This window comes from Scleropages formosus, chromosome 19 (genome assembly GCF_900964775.1).
Source record: "Scleropages formosus chromosome 19, fSclFor1.1, whole genome shotgun sequence".
In the NCBI taxonomy this organism is placed as follows: Eukaryota; Metazoa; Chordata; class Actinopteri; order Osteoglossiformes; family Osteoglossidae; genus Scleropages; species Scleropages formosus.
Window position 1 is genome coordinate 14624301 of NC_041824.1, and position 21329 is coordinate 14645629.

The window sequence follows — 21329 nt, forward strand, 5'->3', positions numbered from 1 at the left end:
ACACTTAAACACTTGCAAAGAAAACACGCATATGATACCAAGGGTTTCGCATTAATTCAGCATTTAATGCAAGAGTCAAAACAAAACTGTAAAGACAAAATAAATGAATAGAAACAATTTAGGTGAACTCATTCTTTGAATATTTTGACGTCCAAACAGGGCTATGATTACCAGCAATGAAATAGGTGAAACTAGCAAATGCAGCCATTATTGAGGCTGAGAACTTAATGCAGCATGAAGAAAACTCTAACTGTGAAGAAGACCACATGGCTGTGTTGATGTCTAGTCTGGGCACCATGGTAACACCACTGTCTCACAGTGCCTGGGTTGTGTGTTTTGATGGGGTGATTGATCTTTGCTCAGTCTGTGTAGAGTTGCACGTTCTCCTGCAGTTCGTATAATTTCGCAGTCCAAACACATGCACTGGTCATTCTGAACTGCCCCCAGTGTGTGTGTAAGTATGTATCTGCATGCATCGTTGTGTAGATGGGTGAATGACTGTAGGGAGTTCAGCAAAGTGTATCTTAACACTGTAAATTACCTTGGAGAAAGCTGTCAGAATACTGGTTAACTGCCATAAGCTGTTTTGGAGAAAAATAAATGTTCTCACTGGTCTTCGCTGTTGGGAGGCACCCAGTATCCAAATTCGGTTGTTGTAAACACAAAGAAATGCCTCATGAGCCAAAGTAGGGGTATTAAATGAAAGTCTCCTTAAAGTTACATGGGTGTATCTCAGGATGTGATTCAGGTGTCCTCTCCATATTAGCTGGGAACTGGACAGAAGCATTTAATAAGCCTGCTTCTCTTATTAATGACAGAAGATGGTCAGTATGTCTGATTCTTTTTGGCTTTTGGCACAGAGACCTGTTAATTTTAGCCTTATGAAAACCAACACATGACTGTCTAGGCTGAATAAGATTATTTCCCCCCCCCCCCCCCCCCATTGCAAAAGTGTTTGGTGCCAACAAGGTAAAATTCCCCCAGTGATTCTGTAGACAAGCTGCAAGCCATGCACTGCACATTTTTCATCTCACCACTTCCACACTCATTGATTGCAAGTGCTTCGTGGTTTTAATTAACTTTTTATTATTTCTGCTGGCTTTCTGACGTGGAGCCATGTAGATGACTGCCGCCCCCTAGGATGAGGGAGGCCTGTGGCAGGAGCAAGTTGGGTGGGCTTGGGGTCTTAAAAATTAAATGATGCAATGGAACGATCCATGCAGCCAGACTCTGGGGTGGCACAAGTTCAAGCCTTCATCTCCTTGCTACTGGCATTGGGTGATGTTGGGTGGCGTTGGGTGGTTATTGGATTTGGCTCCTTCCCTCTTTAAAACTTGCAAATATCTTCTCTGCTTCCAACTGACTCACACCTCTGGCCACATTCATCGAAAGCCTCCGCATTTAGAGCCCTGCTTTCCATTTAAGAGGCATCCTGGCATTCATACTGTATAAGCAGCATATCCACACATGTCAATCATACACGTCATTTTCTGATTATTTTCAAATTAGTCATCATAGTGCACTACATTACTTTGCATTAGAATTATGCAATCATGTGGGACATAACTTTCCATTGTCCATAAGCATCACGCAATACATAAATTAGATACTATAGTTTTACCTGCTTACCTGCTGTTGCTTACATGTGTGCAGTGTTACACCCCTTTACAGAGACGCATATTTTTTTGAAGTGTTATATTAAAGTCATTGATTAAGGGTTTAAGGCTATAACAGCAGGACACCTCAACAGCATTTGACTCCCTCAACCATTAAATGTCCCACCCACCCATAGACAGACTAAAGCCCCCATCACAGTGGAGCACGGGGTGTTTTATTGGTCTGCAGAGGAGGTGGGGTTGGTTTATGCGGGAATTCGGAGGGATAGAAGCAGTCGTGTCTCATGGGAAGTTGGGGGGGGGGGAGGATGGTGACGGGGGTTCGTAGGTTGAGGGGAATCCAAAAGTATGAAAATGAGCTCAAATGGATCCCAGATGGAGGCTGTCAATGACGTGAGAAGAGCAACGAGCTCCAAATGGGAACCAGACGTGGAGCGGCTGCTTTCAACTGGTCGGCGAGGAATCAAACACAGCATGCTCACTAAATCGCTAGCGGGGGGAGTGCTGGATGCTGGCCTAAAAAATAACTGCCGCACGCGTCTCGATGCCCCCTCCCCCCATCCATACCACCTCTGTTTTTCCCTCCATTTCTGAACCCCAGACACCTTTAGGTCTGGACTCTCCAGAACCTTCACCCTCTCCTCCGCCAAACAGATGACTCATCAGTCATTTGAGACGATGACGCAGCTTTGTCAACAGACCTGCTGAGAGATGTTATCCGCTTATTGTGGCATCGCTTGACATATTCCTGGGCTTCCGAGAAGGCATTGAGACACCTCTCCGCCCGTATCGCATTTTTACACTTGGTGCTCACGTATCAACCGAGGGGAACGGTGGCGTCCAGGCGGTGCTGATGAATAACCACTTCCCCTGATGCAGTGTGTGCTCGTCTTGTGTCCTGCAGGACTGTGGTGATGCCCATCGCCCAGGAGTTTTCCCCTGATGTGGTTTTAGTCTCCTCTGGATTCGACGCAGCCAACGGACATCCGGCGCCTCTGGGGGGCTACAAAGTCTCTGCAAAGTGTAAGCTTCCTCATGACTGTGAGAGCAACCAAACAGCATTTCTGACCACGGTTTGGGTGATGCAGGAGTCCCGTGGCTTCATTTAACGGAACGACGGAAAACCTGAGCGCGAACTGCAGGCTAATGGAATGGAGGCTGGTTAACCGTCAGTGATTAGAAAACTCGGCCAAATGCATTTGGTCCCACGGCACCAGGCGTGAGCCTCGGAGTGAAGCCTTATGCTTGCAGGTGCATGTAGAGTGTTGGCCCAGCAAGGGAAAACGCATTCATTGCGAGGCAGAGTGAAATGGGGCAGTGGTTTTTACTTCTCTGAAATGCGGTCGCCGGTCCATTGGCATTGTGTAGCAGCTTGTCACACCAGTCCTGCACAAACACCAAGCTCGTCCTCCCATGTCTTGGCCTGACTGCCTTCGTGTGCCCCATAGGTTTTGGTTTCCTGACGCGACAGCTGATGCGGTTGGCGGGAGGCAGGGTGGTGCTGGCCCTGGAGGGAGGCCACGACCTGACGGCCATCTGTGATGCCTCTGAGGCCTGTGTCGGAGCCCTGCTGGGCTTGGAGGTGAGTGGGTTGGGGCGCAGGACTCCGTCACCTTGTAAATGTAAGCGGTTGTGATCTAAGCGGTCTGCCGTCCTCGCTTCTGCCCCAGGCGGAGCCCCTGTCCGAGGAGGAGCTGCAGCGGGAGCCCTGCCCCAATGGGGAGCGCTCGCTGCAGAGGGTGCTGCAGGTCCACAGTGAGTATCTACCTCGCCCCCAAATCCCTTTACCACGATTACCTCCTTCTCAGTGATTCCCTTACCGCTTCCCTGTATGAGGTATGGTCAAAAGCATTATTTAGCCTGGGAAAGTCTGAGCTAGATGCCAGTGGGAAAGGGCTGTGCTTTGGAGTGCTTGTCTTTGCATCCTTTCGAAAGATCTCAAACCCGAGATCTGCTCTTGCATAAATACATGTGCAATTTCACCATAGATGAAATGAGTCAGCTGGAAAAAGATGCTGTTGTTGCAAATCTGTGTTTCCCCCAAAAAGAAACTCTTCTATGGTTGTAATGTGTTAAACCAACTGCAGTAACGCGTAAAAGATGGTCCGGCGTGTACCGCTCCGCTTCACACAGTGTGTTTGAGCACTGCAGTTCTTGGTGGAACGTTAAAAAACAACAGCTGAAAAACATGCGACGTGCTGCTGTCGTCTTAGTCGAGGAAAGAAAGCGAGGAATCTCGAATGGACGGTGGAAACGGCGCCTGCACGGAACCCCGCAGAAAGCTCCACGCTAATCGCCTAAACCGTCCCATTAAGAGTGTGTTGTTTAGTCAGTGTAATTAGCGCACGGCAGCACTTGTATGACTCTTAACAGCCCGCAAGCATCTGATAGCCGTGCGGCTCAGTCTCCCCCTGTACGCCCACACGCCTCTCCCTCGTGGCGCCGGCCTGCTTCTGATTAACTTCAAACAGCCGCCTGGGCCGCAGGCCGCTCGGCACCCCCCCTGTCCCCGCAGCACACAAAAGCTTCCTCTCTATTCGCTTCCATTAATTAAAAATATTTGCAAAGCCTCAAGAATTTGCAGCTGCGCACTCTGCGCGGTACCGGTGCTGCCAAGGCACACGTCTGCCTAGCGGGCCGTACGTCGAACGATTGCCGTCCCTTCGATTGTCACCGCGCGCTTGACATCTGGGGACGGCACCCGTGTCCTGTTAATAAGACGAGGTGGTCCAGCAGTAGCGGTACTCATATTTGCAAGCTGAAGGTTCAAGTCCCTGCTTTGGTCCTGCTGAAGTTAGCGTGAGCAAAGTGCTTGTGCTGCATTTCTGTCTGCAAAATATCCAGCTGTAAAAAAAAATTAATCTGAATCAAAAAACAGGTGAACAATAAGAGTGATGCCCAGCCCTGCTAGATGTTAGACAAGGATACATCCTGTGACTGGCTCTTCTCTCTTTTACCCCCAAGTGTCTCATTTGCATAACTCTAAGTGACATTTACAGGCCTGGTCCTTAGCTGTGGACACTGAGCTTCCATCCGCGAAGTGGCCATATGCTGAATGCTTCTGATGTTCTCTCTGTTGCATCGCAGGTCAGTACTGGCAGTCTGTGAAGCGCCTTGCTCACACCGTCAAGATGTCCTTCCTGGAGGCCCAGAAGCATGAGCACGAGGAGACCGACGCAGTCAATGCCATGGCCTGTCTGTCTGTGGGCGTCCTGGCCAATAAGAGGTAGCTCCGCTCAGCCTGTCTGTTCTCGGTGCACCAGCACTTCCCGCAGCCGCCGGCTTTATGTTAACCAGCACTGCACCGTGTTTGGTGCCTCTCCTTCTGCAGTCTCCCTGATGAGCCCATGGAACACGACGATGACTCCATGTGACGATGAGTGTCGAGCTCTGGATACGGGGGAAAAAAAAACCCCATCTGGGGCATCCTTTGCCACCAATGTGACCTCTGAGCTTTGGTACTGTTCTGTGCTGGAGATAGACCCTCATCTCCTAGCCTACACCAGCCGTGCCTCAGACGCCGTTGCAGAACCTCTCCCCAGACTACTGTGTTTCGGCACAGACTGAACTCTCACTCCGTTGGTGCTCTTCTCCTCCTAAGGTGGTGCACCTCGGCAGAGTCGCGCTTTTGCTGCAGCAGGACAGAGGAAGCCAGCTCAGATCCGCTGAGGCGTTTCCACAAAATGCATCTTAGTGCAAAGATTGGTTCTTTTTTATGATTACACATAAAACCAGCTCAGTGTGTGTGGGGGAGGAGGGCATTACATGACCTCACTGCTTCTCAGAAGCATAATTCAACACGGGCACGTTCCACAGTCCACTGCAGGCTTGCCTTCTCCTTTGAAGAAAGGACTCTGTTTACTTTACCGGAAGCCCTCCAAATGACGCAGCTCATCACTGTCCTTGCCTTGGGTGGGGTTTCCTCCTCTCCCACGCACACTTCTTCTTTCCTACAGCTGTGAATATCAAGTGCCTCGGAGAGCAGGATTCCTGCGTGAAGATGCTCCCTCTCCTGCCTGGACGGACGGAGCGTTGGGTGCCTGGACTTGATGTGGAGCAGGGTGAAGCTGTGAGATGCTCACACCCACTGTCACTGTGGAATGTCTTCTGTCTCACGGATGTTGTTAATATTCCTGCTATTTAACCACTAAAGAAGATGTGCGGGGGGCAGTCTGTGGTTTTTTTTAATACGTTTTTTGAGACGTTTGCACTGTGCATTCCATAATGTGAACCATGAAGCATTTCCATCCTCTGGGGAACCAGGTCTACCTTTTTTTGATTCATGGTAGAACTCTGTACTGAAAAGGAAAATGAAGCAGTTTTCTTCTTTTAAGTTAATTCCTCTTTAAAATGAATCTCACGTTCTTTCACACACGTATGTAACATTTTTACAGGCATGCATTCACACAAAACTGCAGTGTGAGTGTGTGATAATGACATTTCGGTAAGGTCAGATCCTGACCGATGGTTGTGAATGAAGACCAAAGGAGTAGGTGTGTAACACTGTGGACAACTCCATGCTTTCCTCTGCCATTGCGGTGCCTCCTGTAGTGCTGTTAGCCCAGGTGGTTACCATGGACACACACACACACACACACACACACACACACACACACACACACACACACACACACACACACACACACACACACACAGGTTTTCATCTGAACACTGTATTGGCTCTTCACTGACGCGCAGACCATTCCGAGTCACAACAGGACAATCTCTGAAAACATACTGTTGGTAAACTAGAATGTCTGGGAAAGCAGTACATGCAGTTCTGTATTTACTGCACATTGGAAATGTTTTATTTCTATGTTGGACAGAATAGTAAGAGGGTCTAAACAAAGTGTAGTGCACTTAACAGGGATTTCCTTATGAAAAATGTAGATTTTTTTTTTTTTTTTTTTTTTAAAAAAAACAATTGCATTTATTAGTTTAAGTCTAACAGGTTTAGTTGGTTTACTTTTAAAGAAGATCATTCCACTTTTTAATGAACTGTATTAACAAAAAAGACCAGTGTTTTAACCTGTGAACAGACATATCTACTGTATATTGTGTTTGATAGTCAAAATGTCTTTGGTTTTTTCTCTTTTAAAGGAGGGCAAGTAGAGTGCAATTGTGTACACAGTTAAGGTAAGGTGAAGCGGCTGCAACGAGATTTGAGTGATCATGTTGCTTTTTTTATTTTAGTTCTAGGACCAAGATGCAGTTATGTACAAAAGGATAAAAAGAATAGAGGCACAACTGTAGAGGAGCTTCAGATTTGTACAGCAATATTGTTAAATGAAAGTGGAGAATATTCTGTGGTCCTCATTAGAACTTGTAGGACGAGATGTAGACAAACTGTTAACACTGTGTTATACTTAATTCAGTCCAAGTCCGATGTCTTAAGAGGTAGCAGAATAGGAGAGTAGGGTAGGAGTAGGAGAGTACCGAATATCCAGTGCAAGTTCCATCGATGAGCTGAGTACCGATTCAGTTTTATTTACCAAGATATATATATATATATCTATATGTATATATTTCTGTGGCCCAGGATTACTCCTTCTGAGAGTTTAACAAGTGTTTGTTGTAGGAAAGGTTTACTCTGCTGTGTATTTTCTATGCAGCACTTCCCTGGGCCATGATTTGCTAATACTGGAAGGAGCAAGCTTTGCTACTCAGTAGCCGTAGCGACACAACCAGTCAGTTACTGGCTCTTGAGTTCTCTTACCACTAAAATAGGAATACAACACCAGCAATAACAATCAATTAAGTTTGAAATTTTTTTTAAAGCAACCTCAGCAGGGTGAGTTCAGATCTTTACCTGCAGTGCTGTGGGCCGAGTCTCCTCTAGAAGCTGTCCATGTATGCGTCCATGTACAAAATGAGGAACGCAGAACTTGTCGGCAGGACAGTCTCATACTCTTTCAAGTGTGTTTCAAGTGTGGACTACATTTACATTATTGTGGGTGAGAGCTAGGACCCTGGGCAGCATTTGCCCATTAGATCCCATTAGGGACTGTTGTAATTCTGTTGTAAGACTATTGTATGATAGAAGATAAACAGTAGTCATTATTAATAATGAGAAATATAACCAATCAGAACTAACAGCGACACTTTTGTACCTTGTCCAGTCTGCGTGTGTGTTCATGTGAGAGAGATGCCACCCTGGCCTGTTGTGTGTTGTGTTGTTGTTAATGAAGTAAGTGTAGAAACATGTTCATTACCTCTCCAGTGTAGACTTATAAGGCCAATGGCCGCTTTGTCTTAATTAAATCTTGCCTTTTTTAAATAGTTGCTATTATAGCTGCTGTAAATAGCTGTCAAGACCAAAATACTTTACCAATGTGCCTTCTGTAGAAATAGCCATCGTTAAACTGGAGCTTCAAAACAAAAATGGCAAAAAGTCATTGGACTAGTCTTTTTCAGTATGGATGTTTCTTGTTGTCTGTTTTTTCTTTATTTTCCTCTTGTACAAACAAAAATGTCTATTTTGTACTGTTTTTTTTTCTTCTTTATTAAAAGGGAAAACATATTTGTTTGCCCAAACTATGTAGTACTGTGAATATATTTACCGTTAAGTTTTGTGTTTTAAAATAATACTTGCTGTTAATTTCAAGTGATGAAATGAATGTACATGTAATAGCTACAACTATTTATGGTATCAATTAGAGATCAGATGTTACAGTGCATAATTCAGTATGCACTCACGGACCGCTTTAGTAGGGGTAGCTGTTTTTAACACAGACTGCTCATTCAAACCGTAAATCATGACTGCAGCTCAGTGTACGCTCTATAAAGGAGATGGATGGGGTCAGGACTTTCATTTGCTGTTGGTCTAAGCATTAGAATGGGCCAAGCCAGATATGACTAGACTTGTTAAAGCTAACAGGAAGGCCGCAAGTGCAAAAACAATAGCTCAGTAAAATATTGGTTGGTGTCTCTGGATGCAAAACTCATTCAACCCTGAAGTGGATGGGCTACAGCAGCAGAAGACCATCTTAGGTTCATCTGTGAGCTCAGAACGAAAAGATGAGGTTCCAGAGGACATGTAGTCACCAAAACTCCAGCATTGCCTGCTCTGGCAAATCTTTTTTTGTTATCACAAGGTCAGGAATTGGCATGAATAGAATGAATCCATGGACCCATCCCACTTTGTGATAATAGTCCAAACTGGTGCTGGTGATGGTGATGTAATGGAGTGAGGAATGTTTTGTAACACACAAAAAATTTTTAGTATGAATTGAGTATTGCTTGAATGCTACCAGGTAACATGCTAGTGAAGCATTTCTCAGACTAATCCACCAGGATCATGTACCATGTCACAAAGCACACATAATCTCAGGATGGTTCCAAAAACATGAAGGAGCCTTTACTGCAGTAGCTTGAACAGTCCACACCTCTCAATCCAATAGAGCATCTTTGGGATGAGGTAGAATGCAGTGTTACCAGAATTAATGCGGCCAGAAAAAAATCTGCAGAAACTGCATAAAGATGTCAAGCCAGTATGGACCAAGAACCTTGTGGAGTGTGTCCAGCACCTTGTTGCTGATTTTACGATGTGCTGAAGGCAAAAGAGGGTCCAGTGAGTGGATATAATTGATTTATGGTATATTGTAATGGTTTGGTGCAGCGCGGTGGTACAATGGGTGGCACTTTCTCATTTCTCATTTGGTGGCATGGTCCCCAGTTTGGTTTGGCAGACCCACAGGCTTAATGAAGTAATTATGGGTATTTGGATCACAGTAGCGTTCATGCATTTTTTTTTTTTTCCATGGCTGTGGAGGGATCACTCCGGAGGGTGAGTAGGAGGAAGAGGAGGCACGGAGGGATCGGGCCAAATATTTAAGACGCTTCTCAAAATGAAATGCGCTGAGCTGAAGAAAACACGCAATAGGTGTCATGCGATGCAATGGCAGCAATAGCACAGCTTTCCTGACTGTTCCTGATTGTGTTTTATGTAAAGTTCAGTAGTGCTCTATAGGCTTTGTGGAAAATCATGTTCAGTCAGAACATTGACTAGAAACCTACCCACTGGCTCAAAGAACATTGTCCAAATTGATTTTCAAATTGAATGAATAAATGAATGAATCAATAAAATGACACCAAAACCTGCATCTTCGTGGTGCACATAACCTCTGCTTAAACACTTTATAGATCCGCCTTAAGAACAATTCACGTTAAATGCGAAAGCACTTGCTCCAAACATAAGAATCGTCAAATATGCAATTCAGTGTTACTGGGCATTTGCATTTCTATGAGCTGTGTCAGAGAAGAAAATATTTTGAACTAATAAAAAAGGCAGAATCAGACATTGTAGACTATGCATTTTTATTATTGGCAAAAAAAAGTAATAAGCTACATACGGTATTTATGTCACTAAAAGCAAAGCTGGAGGGTCTTGATGCGAGAGGGAAATACAACGCATGCTCGGCTGCAGCCCGAAAAGATTATCATCAGTTGACTGAGCGGACCTGACACACACACACACACACACACACACACACACACAGACAAAGCGGACTTGGCAGCATCCAGTTGAAAAGTCCTTTCATCACATCTCCAGCACCCAACCCTTGGGAGCACAAACTGTCATTTCATTAAACAGGCCTTGTATACTGACATGTAATACAGCGTCTTCATCAATTGTATCAAAAGTTTTGCCGTCCTTACATCGGACAATGTTTGTACAGTAACTTACCATAACCTACACGTTTTCATTTAGCCAAGACTTCAGACATTTTGTGGCCTTCCAAAACTGTCCAACTGGAAAGTTTAAGAATACCGTTGAATAGCAGCTGATCTGACTGGGTGTTGGTGTTGGTCATCTCACACTGGAGTCCTCATATGCCCTTGTTATCGACTGATTAGGATTTGGGAATCTCCCATGATATTTCTGTAAAAAGCAATCCTCATGTTAAAGTTCAGGTTTAGCAGGAGAACGTTGTATAGAAGCATTAGTGGAGCGGCAGACCATCTGCGTGGACTAGAATGGCGAAAAACAAGCTTTCGTAACGGCTGCTCTCATGCGCTTGGTCTGCTTTGTGGAGAGCTGAGTCAGCGGGTTGCTCAGTAGATCGAAATGGTGGCGGTCCGTGGTGGTGTCCAGCGCCGCAGAGCGTGACCTGCCGGGTCTCCTAGCTTCAAGGGACCTGGTTCTATGTAAGAGCCCCAGGTCTTTGGAGAACTTTGGGAAGAGGGGCCCGAGAATCGCTGAGATCGGGGAGGTGGAGGAAGGGCTGCTGGTGTCTCTCATCTTGTGTAAAGCTGGAATTGATTCGGCCCGTGGCCTGTGATGGATTAGTTCTGCAACGGCCAACCTGGAGCGTTTCTAACGTGACGGTAGGAGACAAGAAGCGAAATACAAAACTTTATTAGACAAGAATCAAATTTCAATAATTTCCCGTTGCTGTATTTCGCATAAACATTGATCAAATGCACGGCACGACTCATCTCCTTTGTTCAATTGCCAGTAATGAATTATTGAATTATATCTCTGGAAAAGCATAATTATGTAAAAAATGATTGGAGGCAACTATGCAAATCAGAGCATGTCCACATGACTGTGTGTGCGTGGCATTTCCTAACTACTTTGCTACAGCTCGTGAAAAAGAAATAAACCCAATCAGAAGACATTTATTGTCTGACATACAAGAAGGGAGAATTCTTGCATTTTTCAACTGTTTGTTTGCATGTTTCAGCATATTCCTGGGTGTCTAATTACAGCCTCTGTTTTTCATAACAAGAGAGCGGTTCACACAGAATGCGTGCGGGTTTGAAAACGTTGCACGGAGGGAATTGCTCCGTAAAGAGCGGACTGGCACAACCGGCTTGGAGCGGCTGCTGTTCTTAGGAGGACAGTTCAATGGATAGAACCTGCGGTGGACGTTAGGTAGACACCCTTAGATGTCCAGTATGGATGTACAGCATATGTTTCACACATGGTGCGTACCGTTAAGCTCCAGATCTCAGCACAGCTACAGACCCATGTATTATTAGGTCCCAGGAAGGCTACGAAACTTGCTAACTTGACCGGCATCATTTTCAATTCAGTTCAATTCAATTCAATTCATTTATATTTATATAGCGCTCTTCTCTCTGTAGTGATTCAGAGTGCGAAACCTCACTCTGCATCTGCATTTTACTACCCCTTTCTCATCTGATCAGCGCAAAGATCAGAAAGTTATAGTAAGACGTAAAAACGACAAAGTAAGCCAACTGGCAACTGAATAAAGGAAAACAAAAAAACTCCCGAAGAGAAAAGGGGGTAAAATAAACCTCTTGGGGTCCAAGGACCAGTGGCTGTCAAGTCACAATGTAAAGGTGTTTTATGCGTGTTAAAGAACAACTCACTAGACAGAAATTTTAGATCACATCCATCTACGACTCTGATACTTTGTCTTTATACAACTTTTCCCAAGGATTTGCAGGTGTTTCGTTATCTCTTTAAATTGTTGTTTCATATAATTTCATTGAGGGTCTTGAACCACACATGGGAGCAATAATTTGTTGTGCTGTCATCTATTGCTAAGCCCAGTACGGGAATCTCCGCTTGTTGTGATGGCAAACATCTGCTGAATCCGCTGAACCGGTTTTGTGACTGTGAAAATGGGCAATAAATTATCCCACCTCCCCAGCCCTCCTCGCTGAAAAGATGCGCAATCTGGCTTTTAATTATACGTCTGTCAGAGAGGAATAAATGTTAAATTATGATTTGAGAAACGATTCCAGTGATAAGAATTTAGGTCAGACTTCAGCAGCTCAACTTCTGTAGGGAATATATCTAACCTTCTGACAGTGAGAAATTACGCTGCCAGTAATGACAGCTGTGTGTGACTGCAGTTGGACGTGGTGTCCATCAGCCCAGCAGCGCAGTAAAACACGGCCTTTCCTCCAGTAACATACAATTCCGAGGTCAAAGGCATTAGTGGCAATACGAATTTGCTGTGTGTATAATTAGAAAAAGATGTAAATCAGGAAGGGAAAACACTATCTTCCAAAAACTGTTTTGAGGGTTTTGCAGATCAGGAATGAAAGGAATAATACTGGAACAGGTAGTTATTATTATTATTATTATTATTATTATTATTATTAGCAATAATCTCTTTGTGGCATGGTCCAGAGCCTATCCCAGAATAACAGGGTACACTATATGCTAACATATGCTGGCCCACGTGTGCTGTGGACAACTGAGGGTTGCTAATTAACCTGACATCTTAATAGATTATGGGAAGAAACATGAGATCGCAGAAGAAACGTCATCAAACACAGGTTGAACATGCAAAATCCTCACCGACTGAACCAATTTCAAACCCGTGTCTGAACTTAGGCCCAGGAACTGTGAGGCACCAGCATTACCTGCTGTGTGACATTATTATTATTATTATTATTATTATTATTATTATTATTATTATTATGTGTTGTTGTTTTCTTAACATTCCTTCTTTCGTTCCTTACTAACAGTAAATTGCATTTGTCACTGTTAGTGAGGAAGAAAGGTCACACATTGTTTGTCTGGACAGCAAAGCTCTCCACCACTTTGTGTGCCCTAAGTTTAGCTCAGTGCCCGGAAGACCAACTGCTGGACGTTTGTGTTCCAGCCAGACGGTGAACAGACCGAGTCAGTTTCGTCTCCTAGAGAGTCTACCTTTCCGAGCTCTGCGTGGAGCGAGAAGAGCTGGAAAGCCTCCTGAACTCAACCATCAGGGCCATGAATGAGTACAGGTGACAGCAGTTTGTTGTATCGCCAATGGTCAAACCAGCTGACCTGCAGAAAACTCAGTTCCAGATACAGTCCATCGATCCAGTGAACGGTGTCATATGCAAAAACGATTTCTTTAGGCTGTATAAATATAAAAGGCGATCATAAGCGAACAAAGATGCACAATATCGAAAATCAGCTCAAGAGTTGCGGATACTTTTTTTTGATGTTCCCACATAGTTGTTCTCTTAGACAAATGCATCAGTTTTGCAGAATTATTACAATAAACGTGATGTGAAGGTCGTGTCAAACTGTCCGGGCACGTCATCGCAAGACCCGAATGACAGGGAGAAACTACAGAGCCTCAGCTTCAATGGGACAGAACATCTGATGGACTGCAGTGCAGAATCGTGGGAAGCTCAAGATGATCTCCTGGAAAGGGATCTAACGTCTTTTAAGGAGAAGTGGAGCACGGTACCACTGGCGCTCGTGGCGGAGAGGGTTCCGTGAACATTGCAGCCATCATTCCTACTCAGACAGCTGTTGGTTTCTCTGAACGTTCATATCGAATTCATGGCTGTGCAGAAGGACTGTCCTAAGAGGTACAATACAGAATGTATCAGTAGTATATAATAGTATAGTGTCACGTGGTAGTTCATTACAAGGGCCAGCATGTGGCGTAGCGGTCAGAGCTGCTGCCTTGTACTCGACACACCCGGGTTTGAAGGTACTTACACTGAAGTGGTACAGTAAAAATCACCCAGGTGTATAAATGCGTAAATCACTGTAAGTCGCTTTCGAGAAAATAGCTGGCTCAACGCAAGTTTGCCTTATTTTACAAAACGTTCTGCTGTTGTTTTGTGGCGCTGCAGGTGACGTTTTCTAAATTCCCTCCTCCGACTAAAGGCAGCAACTGTAACAACACAGTCCTCAATCCAGGTGGAGTGCAGATCAACTGGGGGGGGGGGAAAAAGAGAGCAACGACAACAAAAACTGGCAAACTGGCACCCATTCTGCATTTCAAAGCCACATCTGTGAATTTGCGTCAACTCTCGAAAAGCCCATTGCTGCTGATACTTGGATGTAAACTGTCTATTAGCCCCTAATCCAACTCACGCAGGCTCTCCAGGACACAAGCAGACACTAAATACCTCCGATGTGATCAACTGGGCCGACTGATCACATCGGAGGTACTTGGTATCTGCTTGTGTTCACGTGGAAAACGAGCTGCTGGCCAGTGTTGGTATCATATAATATACAGAGTACGAAATTTTTCTTACACACTTCATGGTCCTTACAAAATGTCAGTTATTTACATTGACATTTATTCATTTAGCAGAAGCTTTCCTCCAAAGCGACTTCCAATGAACTCTATGTAGTGTTATGAGCCCACACACCTTATTCACCGTGGTGACTTACACTGCTAGATACACTACTTACACTGGCTCACTCATCCACACATCAGTGGAACACACACTCTCTGTCACTCGCAGTTATATCACTTATGGTCACTCACTAGTTATTATTAGTTAATAGCCGTGAATTCTATTTTAAAAGTGAACGCAAAGCTAAATGAAAGTGAAGACTTCCATTAACAAATACATGTCCCTGCACTTTTACCATAGCTGTGTTGTACTGACAGTGTGTGTGTGTGTGTGTGCATAGTGTCATAACACAGAAACCATCAACTAGTCTGGATGGCTTAATTATACCTGGAGTGGTGGCTGCAATCATGGGAGTATAGGAGCACAGTAGGTCCTCCAGCTGTTAAAGAACAGACAGTACAGCACATGGCTGATCCAGGATCAGTAAATCACATATATTTTAACGCACGCAAGCACAGCCTCGAAAAGGGAAAAAAAGTGCCATATGAAAAATAAAACAATTATTTATTCATTAAATAGACACTTTTCACCAAAGCGACTTACAGTGATTATTAGCTATTATTTATCTAACACCTCTATCCAAGGTGACTTACAGTGTTAGATACACGGCACTAAACTCCCTACAGTCATTCACACATCTGTACAGCAGAGCAGTGTAACACACACGCTCACTAGCTCACACACACCCACAGACACACACTAGGGGCAATTTTAGAATCACCAGTTAACCTGGAAACCCTTGGCTGTGGAGGAAACCAGAGCACCCTGCGGAAACCCATGCAAACACAGGGAGAAATGCGAAATTCACACAGACTGGGCCAGATTCACACCCAAGTCTACATGCACAGCCCAGGTGAGTCACCATTACTACCTGTTGCACCGCTGTTTTACACTTTTGTTAATCATTTACCCTGATCAGGGTCACAGTGGTCCAGAGCCTATCCCAGAAACACTTGGCCTAAGTGTACCGTGGACATATTCACATACCATAGGCAATTTAAAGAGTCCAATTCAACTCAACTGCATGTCTTCGAACCGTGGGAAGAAACCCATACAGGCCGAGCCAGATTCCAGCCTGGGCGCTGTGAGGTGGCAGCGGTACCCACCGCAATACCATGCTGCCTTGTAGTACCTGTTTACTCATTATCTGCCATCGTTTTTTCATGTTTTATAATATACTCTCCGGATGCGCAACACAGCAGAGTGTTTGAGTCCGAGGCAAAAGCACAAGAATGGATTACATTGACAGGATTGATTATGGAGTGTGTGTGAGACAGAGCGAAAAATCAGACACTCTCAGTCTGACACACACACACACACACACACACACACACACACACACGCACGCACGCACAGACACACGCAATCAGTGTCTCGCAACTGTTTCCAGCGTAAAGGTTCCTGGATGGCTCAGCCCAGCAAGTCCTGCAGGAGGGTACAAGACGTCCCTCTCGCCTCCAACCTCTGTCCTCTCGCAGTCACTGCGGAACCTGCGGAGGTGTTTGAAAGGCGCAGGGGTGATGCACTTGTTTGCTCCTGAGACGGGCTGGCTGACCGAGGCCATTGTGTTTGTGGTTGCGTTCGTGTTCTGCTATTGATGGAACGCTCCGGCGCTTCTCGGGGAGCGCAGTGCCGAACTGAGCTCCATTTCGGTGTGTTGGGTGCCGCACGTGTCCAGACAGGACCAAGATCAGGACGGTCGTGCTTCAAGCAAGCGGTGTAGCGATGTACTTCATTGAGGATTTTTCGGTAATGCTTTATGGAAGCAGGTCAATCCGTCTGGTGCCAGACTGACCGCGGCTGTACACAGTCAGGGCGAGGAGAGGGAAACAGCTCCATCATCTACACGCCGGTCTCTTCGAATCGCAGAGACACGATCATGTGTCTTGCAGCGATAGACAGGCTGCAACGAATTCGTCTCTCCATCTACCGCGTTTCAAACGACACGTTCAAGAAATACTTTATAACAAACGCTTAACCAGACGCAGGACAAAAGTTGAGCAATGCACAAATTCATCAGTAAGACAAAGAAGTCCATGATTAAACAATAAACAGTTCTGCTTATTACTACACATTACCTGCGCTTTTTTATGTTTTCGCATATTGTTTTTGCTTTTTTTATGTTTTTGCTTATTATTTATTTTATTTTCTGTTATTTGTTCTTCATTCTTTTTCAGGGTCAATAAATGATATATTTAATTTTTATTTGCAATGAACTGCAAGGTGCTGCTTATATTATTGTTTTTTGTTGCTGTGATTACTGCCTTTTAGGGAGATATTTTGAAATACAAATATGTTATAAATATGTTAAGCAGTAGATGAAAGGGAAGAAGAAAAAATGACATCATTTCAGTTTCCACAAAATATTTAACATCCGTTACATGCAGTTTTATACGCTATCTTTTATTTTATTATTGACGTTATAATTGTTTTTCGGAACCGCTCGTCCCATACGGGGTCTCGGGGAACCGGAACCTACCCGGTAACACAGGGCGTAAGGCCGGAGGGGGAGGGGACGCACCCAGGACGGGACGCCAGTCCGTCGCAAGGCACTCCAAGCGGGACTCGAACCCCAGACCCAGCGAAGAGCAGGACCCGGTGCGACCCACTGCGCCACCGCGCCCCCCACGTTATAATTGTAATTTTTAAAAATTGAACTAAAAAAGGTTCTTTGCATTTATGGATGTAATTGAAATATCATGATCAACCAACCAATGTCAATAACCGCTTGTCCCAGCTGGGGTCGCAGTGAGCCGGAGCCTATCCCAGAGACATTGGGCGCAAGGCTGAGAGAGTGTGGGGGGGGGCACACCCTGGACAGGACACCAGTCCATCGCAAGGCTACAGCTAGGTACCCAAGCACATAGCCGGGCGAAGGTACTGGAGCAATGGCAGGGCAAGCACCTTACTCAAGGGCACCACAGCCAGAGGCGGGGGTCAAACCAGCAACCTTCAGAGCCAAAACCAGCCACCCCATGTCAAGACCTTTCAGATGTTTTCTTTGATATTTTTTGTAACTTTATATCACCGCTTCAGATACATCAAATAATTTAGTCCTTTTTTGTTTTTCATAAGATGTTACTGTAATGTTATTGTTTTAATAATAAAACACCGATCTTAATTATTTGCAAGGTCTTCCTGTATTAATAACAAAACAACATTATGTTACTAATGTTAAAATCTACTATGCGAAAACTTGTTGACATTTATGAGCAAAACAAAGAAAGAGCCGTCGGAATTGTACCTTTACAGTACTGTGCAATTTGAATCTGTTATAATGAAATTCTGTGAGTATCTCCAGTTTACACGCTGTGATACTTCCCCATTGTAAGGCAGCTGTGTGTTCACAACTGTGATTTACGTTGTTGCACAAGTAAATATGCAAAATTCTAATTTAAACTGGATTAGAGTTAGCGCAACAGTTATAGTGATATTTTAATATTACAATTTATTTAACAATTACTCATTTCATGGGGCGTCTTCAGAGCACCAGGAAAGAGTAAATCAATATTTTAATGAAATATAACTAATTTAAAGTAAAACAAAGGAGAAAATTACAAATGAAATGACCTTTTTCGCCTTTCCAAGTACAGTACAATAAATTTTGTTCAGTTCGGTAAAAACAGATGGTCTTGCGTTGTACTTCATAGCAGTTAAGACAAAATGCAATTTATTTTTATTAATAATCATAACAATTTTAGATAAGCCACATGGCTTTTCCAAAGAATACACAACAAAAACAGATATTAACTTTTTAGCTCTTTGGTCTGTATCGATTCAATGCCCTGTCAACTCCCATCTGTCCCAAAATAAAAATTTTTACTTCAATTTTTACTACCTATCCTGCACCACTCATTCATGTTTTAATGAGATCAAATTCTGCAGATGTCCAGAATGGCAGTTTCATACATAACTCAGAAGACTCTCACTTCAAGTGAGCAGGCATGCTGGTCCCACCTGTGACCCACCTGCCCTGTTGCCTGTAACAATTCCATGTGTAGAATGAAGCTGTACTTTGCAGGTGACCGAAAATTGTAGTCGCTGAAATATTACTCTATATTATTACTGCATCTGGCTGAGTAGATGAACTCACTGGTTACAGCAAAGTGTGTTTAACCACAGAACTAACAGGAAATACTTGTGTTTGCATCACATAAGTCATTTTTTTTTAGACGATAGGTGAACAAAAATCTAATTCGGAATACTAAAATTGGATAAAAATCAAAATAGCAGCATGGCAATAAAATTTGGACAATTAGTGAAAAAATACATTTTAAATACATTGGAAATAATTTTTTTTTTTTTTTAAATGCAAATGGCCTTGCTTGTATGATTTTGCCGCTTATGTATTTTTCACACAAGTATAAGTGAAGGCGGTACATGGGTGTCGTAATGAAGTGTAAATACCTGAAATGTGCAGCGGTGCAGCTGAGGTGAAGAGGGAAGAGGCCGGGGGGGTACGGGGGTGAGGGTGGGGAGGCAATGGATGGGGAAGGGGAGAGTGGCTAGTGGGTGGCAGACATGGACCAGGCCCCCTCCATCCTCCAGACGGAGAAAGCGTAACTCAGCCTCTCGTGGGCCAGATAGTTGCAGCTGGCTAGCTTGCTGTCCATCTCATCGCTCTGCAGCACCTGGTAGAGGAAATCAATGTAGCGCGAGGCCAACTTCAGGATCTGGATCTTGCTCAGCTTGTCCGAGGGCAACGTTGGGATGATCTTGCGCAGCGAGGCGAAGGCGTCGTTCAGTGACTGGGTGCGTTGCCGCTCGCGTACATTGGCGATGACGCGCTGGGCGTGCAGGTCCTCAAAGGGCTGGCTGGCCTGCCCGGAACCAGAGGTTTGCCCGAGGGCGGCTGCTGTCGGGTGGCTTCTTTTGGGCCGCTTGGGCCCAGGTGGCTGCAAGCGGGGTGGGCTCCCGGCCGGGCTCCCAGCCCCCTTCTCCTCAGCCTCGCTTTCGTCCTTCCTGGAGCAGGGCATCCGTTTACGCCCTCCACCGCTAGCCCCCGGCACCACGATGGTGCAGGTCTTCCGCTCGCGCTCCACTTCCTCTTCGCTGGCCACCCGGGCTCCTTCGGGGGAGCTGGTGCAGGATAGCTCCTCTCTCATGATCGTGTCTTCTTGGAGCGCTCCCACGGGTGGTGAGCTCTCGTCGCCCCTACGCTCCTTTGCATCCGACGGGCTTCGCTATCGGCACACACTGGCAGGGTTGCGCAGCGCTCTGAAAGAAGCCTGATCTTCAGCAGCTGGTCTGTCAGGGGAACAATAGTAGGACGTGAGGACTTGCAGAGAAATCGATGATCGCTAATCCATCGGTGACCTGTCCCAGATCAGCGTTGCGTCCCATTTGCTACGGCTGTTTGCATTTTGAAAGCCGCTGACAGCAAGTCCCCCAGTTCAGCCTCCATTTACCACCAGTAGGCTCTGGACTTTTCTGCAACGCATCCCCTGCTCTTATAATGCGAGGGGCCTGATGGGATCCCCGATTGGCCAGCCTAACTTCCAAGGCGTAGCCATGTCTGGAAGAGCAGAAAAAGATTGGTGTCGGAGCTTGTTTGGAAAAGGGGGAAGCAGCAAAGTCGGCCAATCAAGGCAAGCCATGGAGAAGTTGTCTGAAGTTTATATGTTCCAGATTTCCCCCCAAACCATTTACTATCCATTACCCCCCTTTCCCCTCTCCTGTACGACTTCTTTCATGTCCATACCACCAACAGAAAGATTTTTTGGTTTAGAAAAAAGGTTTCCAAACTGTCAGATCTGCACTATTTATTCCTCTCTATCATGTAGCATATGTTCTTTCCATATTTCGTCAAAACCGTGAGTAGGACATTCCGGCGAAGAGCCTGTGTCCGTGTCCAGTACCCAGACCCGTTAAGATCTTCGCTAAGTATGGGCTTCATGTGAACCCCAGCGGATGAGGAAGGTGGAAGGCCGACAAGTGGGAAGCAGATAAACTTACAAGAACATTAGTGATGACTGGGAACATATGAGAGCGCACGCCACCGCTCCTCTCAAGGCATACAACACCGAGCACCTGCGATGAGAATGTAATTTCTAAAAAATTGAACTTTTGTCACGTAATGTTAAGGAGACGAAGTTATTTAATTTTCAGCCAAAAAACTGAAACAGCATATTCAGGTTTACTTTTGCAGCTCTTCTAACGTCTTGCGGAAAATGTCTGGAGGACTTACAAAAGTGCCGTTGCAAAGAATGTGCAGATACAAATCAGCACATCTGTATGAAAGTAGTGGCAACTATTTTCTTGCTGAAAATTAGGTAGATTGGAACTGTAAGAACTATACACCACAATGATCGCAATGATCTTCATTTAAGTGTAAACTATGATATTTTTTATCTACCTTTATTGTTCAGCGATGACTTCTCCAAACTTCTTCCAGGAACTTCCTGGACCTTGAGGGTACTGTGATCTGTGTTATATTTACTGCATTACTTGTGTTTAAATACATTTCAGGAGAACTTTGACTTTCAGAAATTTTAGGCAACAGAAATGTTTACTTTCACTTTTGTTGTGTTTATGACTAATTCCATTCATAGCACTTACATTTATAAATTCAGCTGATGCTTCTCCAGTGTTACTTGCAATGCTAGGGGAAATGAGAAATAAATAAAAAGGAAGAAACATGCA

At 44.8% G+C, this 21329-nt stretch overlaps 2 protein-coding genes across 7 annotated transcripts in view; one reads left to right on the forward strand and one right to left on the reverse strand.

The window, feature by feature from the left end:
• The window catches only part of hdac7a (histone deacetylase 7a), a 69506-nt gene extending 64488 nt beyond the window's left edge, over positions 1 to 5018 (forward strand). For all 6 annotated transcript variants that reach the window (XM_018760538.2, XM_018760539.2, XM_018760540.2 and 3 more), the window contains 5 exons: positions 2521 to 2639; positions 3065 to 3198; positions 3287 to 3371; positions 4704 to 4842; positions 4948 to 5018. In XM_018760538.2, the coding sequence (XP_018616054.1) occupies positions 2521 to 2639; positions 3065 to 3198; positions 3287 to 3371; positions 4704 to 4842; positions 4948 to 4990 (520 nt within the window). In that variant the 3' untranslated portion in view covers positions 4991 to 5018. The remainder of the gene's footprint in view (positions 1 to 2520; positions 2640 to 3064; positions 3199 to 3286; positions 3372 to 4703; positions 4843 to 4947) is intronic.
• A 4913-nt stretch (positions 5019 to 9931) lies between these two features.
• On the reverse strand, positions 9932 to 20095 carry LOC108939087 (twist-related protein 1-like). Its single transcript, XM_029246140.1, has 2 exons — positions 19095 to 20095; positions 9932 to 10932 (listed from the first exon to the last, which is right to left on the reverse strand). The coding sequence occupies exon 1, from the start codon at positions 19790 to 19792 to the stop codon at positions 19193 to 19195; it is 600 nt and encodes a 199-aa protein (XP_029101973.1). The 5' UTR covers positions 19793 to 20095; the 3' UTR covers positions 9932 to 10932; positions 19095 to 19192.
• Positions 20096 to 21329: the final 1234 nt, after the last annotated feature.